Source organism: Camelina sativa, chromosome 6 (genome assembly GCF_030686135.1).
Source record: "Camelina sativa cultivar CO46 ecotype springtype chromosome 6, ASM3068613v1".
In the NCBI taxonomy this organism is placed as follows: Eukaryota; Viridiplantae; Streptophyta; class Magnoliopsida; order Brassicales; family Brassicaceae; genus Camelina; species Camelina sativa.
The window spans coordinates 12,303,389-12,305,210 of record NC_141885.1 but is presented as its reverse complement, the minus strand read 5'-3'; the positions used below and the strand labels follow the sequence as shown (position 1 = coordinate 12,305,210).

At 35.8% G+C, this 1,822-nt stretch overlaps 1 protein-coding gene across 1 annotated transcript; it reads left to right on the top strand.

Moving 5' to 3' along the window:
* Nucleotides 1-317: 317 nt before the first annotated feature.
* LOC104790680 (NDR1/HIN1-like protein 1) lies at nucleotides 318-1,495 on the top strand. The gene is made up of 2 exons (XM_010516461.3): nucleotides 318-792; nucleotides 1,016-1,495. Exons 1-2 carry the CDS (start codon nucleotides 490-492, stop codon nucleotides 1,331-1,333), a joined length of 621 nt encoding a protein of 206 aa, XP_010514763.1. The 5' UTR covers nucleotides 318-489; the 3' UTR covers nucleotides 1,334-1,495.
* Nucleotides 1,496-1,822: the final 327 nt, after the last annotated feature.

Below are 1,822 nucleotides of genomic sequence, written 5' to 3'. Positions count from 1 at the left end.
GCAAATGTGACAATGTCGTAACGACGCTGCGGAAAGAAGATTCTGCACCCACCTCCAAAGTGCTTTACAGTGGTTGTCTCTGGTTGAAGCTTTTTAATCTACAAATTATATCTGTTATAAACTTCTTAGAAAGGTTTTTTTTAACATTGCAAAATTTTCATAGGAATAAAAACATGTTCCTTAATTTTGCATTAAAGGTAAAGCTAAAAAGCCAACAAACTAAAGTACAAGAATATTGGTTTTCATGAAATAATAATATGATCGTTGACAAAAATATATATATATATATATATATATATTATTACGCTTTCTTGTTTGCAATAAGAATTGTTTTTTTTTTATTTCTTGATTTAATATACATAATTTATCATATCCCATAAAGGCTCTATATATGTCTCATCACCATTGAACTCCATAGTAACTCTCTCTGCCTCTCAACGCAACGCACTAATCCCTCGTCGCTGCTAAACGCTAACCGCAACCGCCAAGATGACGGAGAAGGAATGTGAGCATCACCATGACGAAGATGAAAAGATGCGAAGACGCATAGGAGCGGTGGTGCTTGGCTTTCTCGCAGCTGTTCTTTTTGTTGTTTTCTTGGTGTGGGCGATACTTCACCCGCACGGACCGCGATTTGTTCTTCAAGACGCAACAATCTACGCGTTCAACATTTCTCAGCCAAACTATCTCACTTCCAACATTCAGGTCACTCTCTCTTCTAGAAATCCGAATGACAAGATCGGAATCTTCTATGACCGCCTTGACATTTACGCTTCTTACCGCAACCAACAGGTATTCTAGATGTTACTAGCGATTTGAATTAGCGTTTCGCGATTCAGCACTTACTATAAAGTGTTATAAAGAATGTACCGACGAATAATATAGTTTTTGTGTTATACAAAATACAAATGGACCGACGAAATCTTGGTAGTAGTCTAGTAGACCAATTTTGTTACAAATATAATTGATATTTTCTTTCCTTTTTAAGCAATTAATTTTTTTTTCTTGTTATAAGGTGACGTTGGCGACTTTATTACCGGTGACTTATCAAGGCCACCTTGATGTGACGGTATGGTCGCCATTTCTATACGGAACAACCGTGCCGGTAGCACCATACCTTTCGCCAGCGTTAAGCCAAGATCTAACGGCGGGGATGGTGCTTTTGAATATCAAGATCGACGGTTGGGTTAGATGGAAAGTGGGAACGTGGATCTCCGGTAGGTACCGCCTCCACGTCAATTGTCCGGCTTACATTACAGTCGCGGGACAGTTTTCCGGTGAGGGTCCGGGCGTAAAGTATCAGCTTGTCCAGCGATGTGCTGTTGACGTTTAAGCAAAGGGATCATCATTATTCTTTAGAGAGACTACTAGACTACTTTTGTTGTGCTTTTAGTGTTTAGTTTAATTAAATTCTTCGAAATGTTATTATTCATAAAAAAAAAATATTGTTTTGTGATATTTAAGTTTTAATTAAATAATTACTAGGTCCACACAAGTTTTCCCTTTTTTCTTTCTTTGATATAAAGTTCAAAGACTTATAGAGATACGTGATCATACGAAAACTTACATGCTAAATCCAATATTAGCATAACCTAAGATGTATGTAAAGTCATTTAGTTCAACTGAATTACTCGAAAGCTTTAACTAATACAAAAAACATGAACTTATAATAAGATTTTGTAAAAGAATTTGTAAAAGAACTTCAAAATATCAGTACTGTAAAAAGTAAAAGCACAGTCTTTTACTCTTTACGATTTGCCATTGTGCATTTTTTGCAAATTTCCCTACAATTACTTTATCCCAGAAAATAAACTCTTTTTAT

What these genes read in the sequence shown, in the direction of transcription:
- LOC104790680 (XM_010516461.3), top strand. Translation starts at nt 490, where the DNA reads ATGACGGAGAAGGAATGTGAGCATCACCATGACGAAGATGAAAAGATG. An exon ending in CTTCTTACCGCAACCAACAG is followed by an intron (nt 793 to 1,015) that starts GTATTCTAGATG and finishes TCTTGTTATAAG; the next exon opens with GTGACGTTGGCGACTTTATT.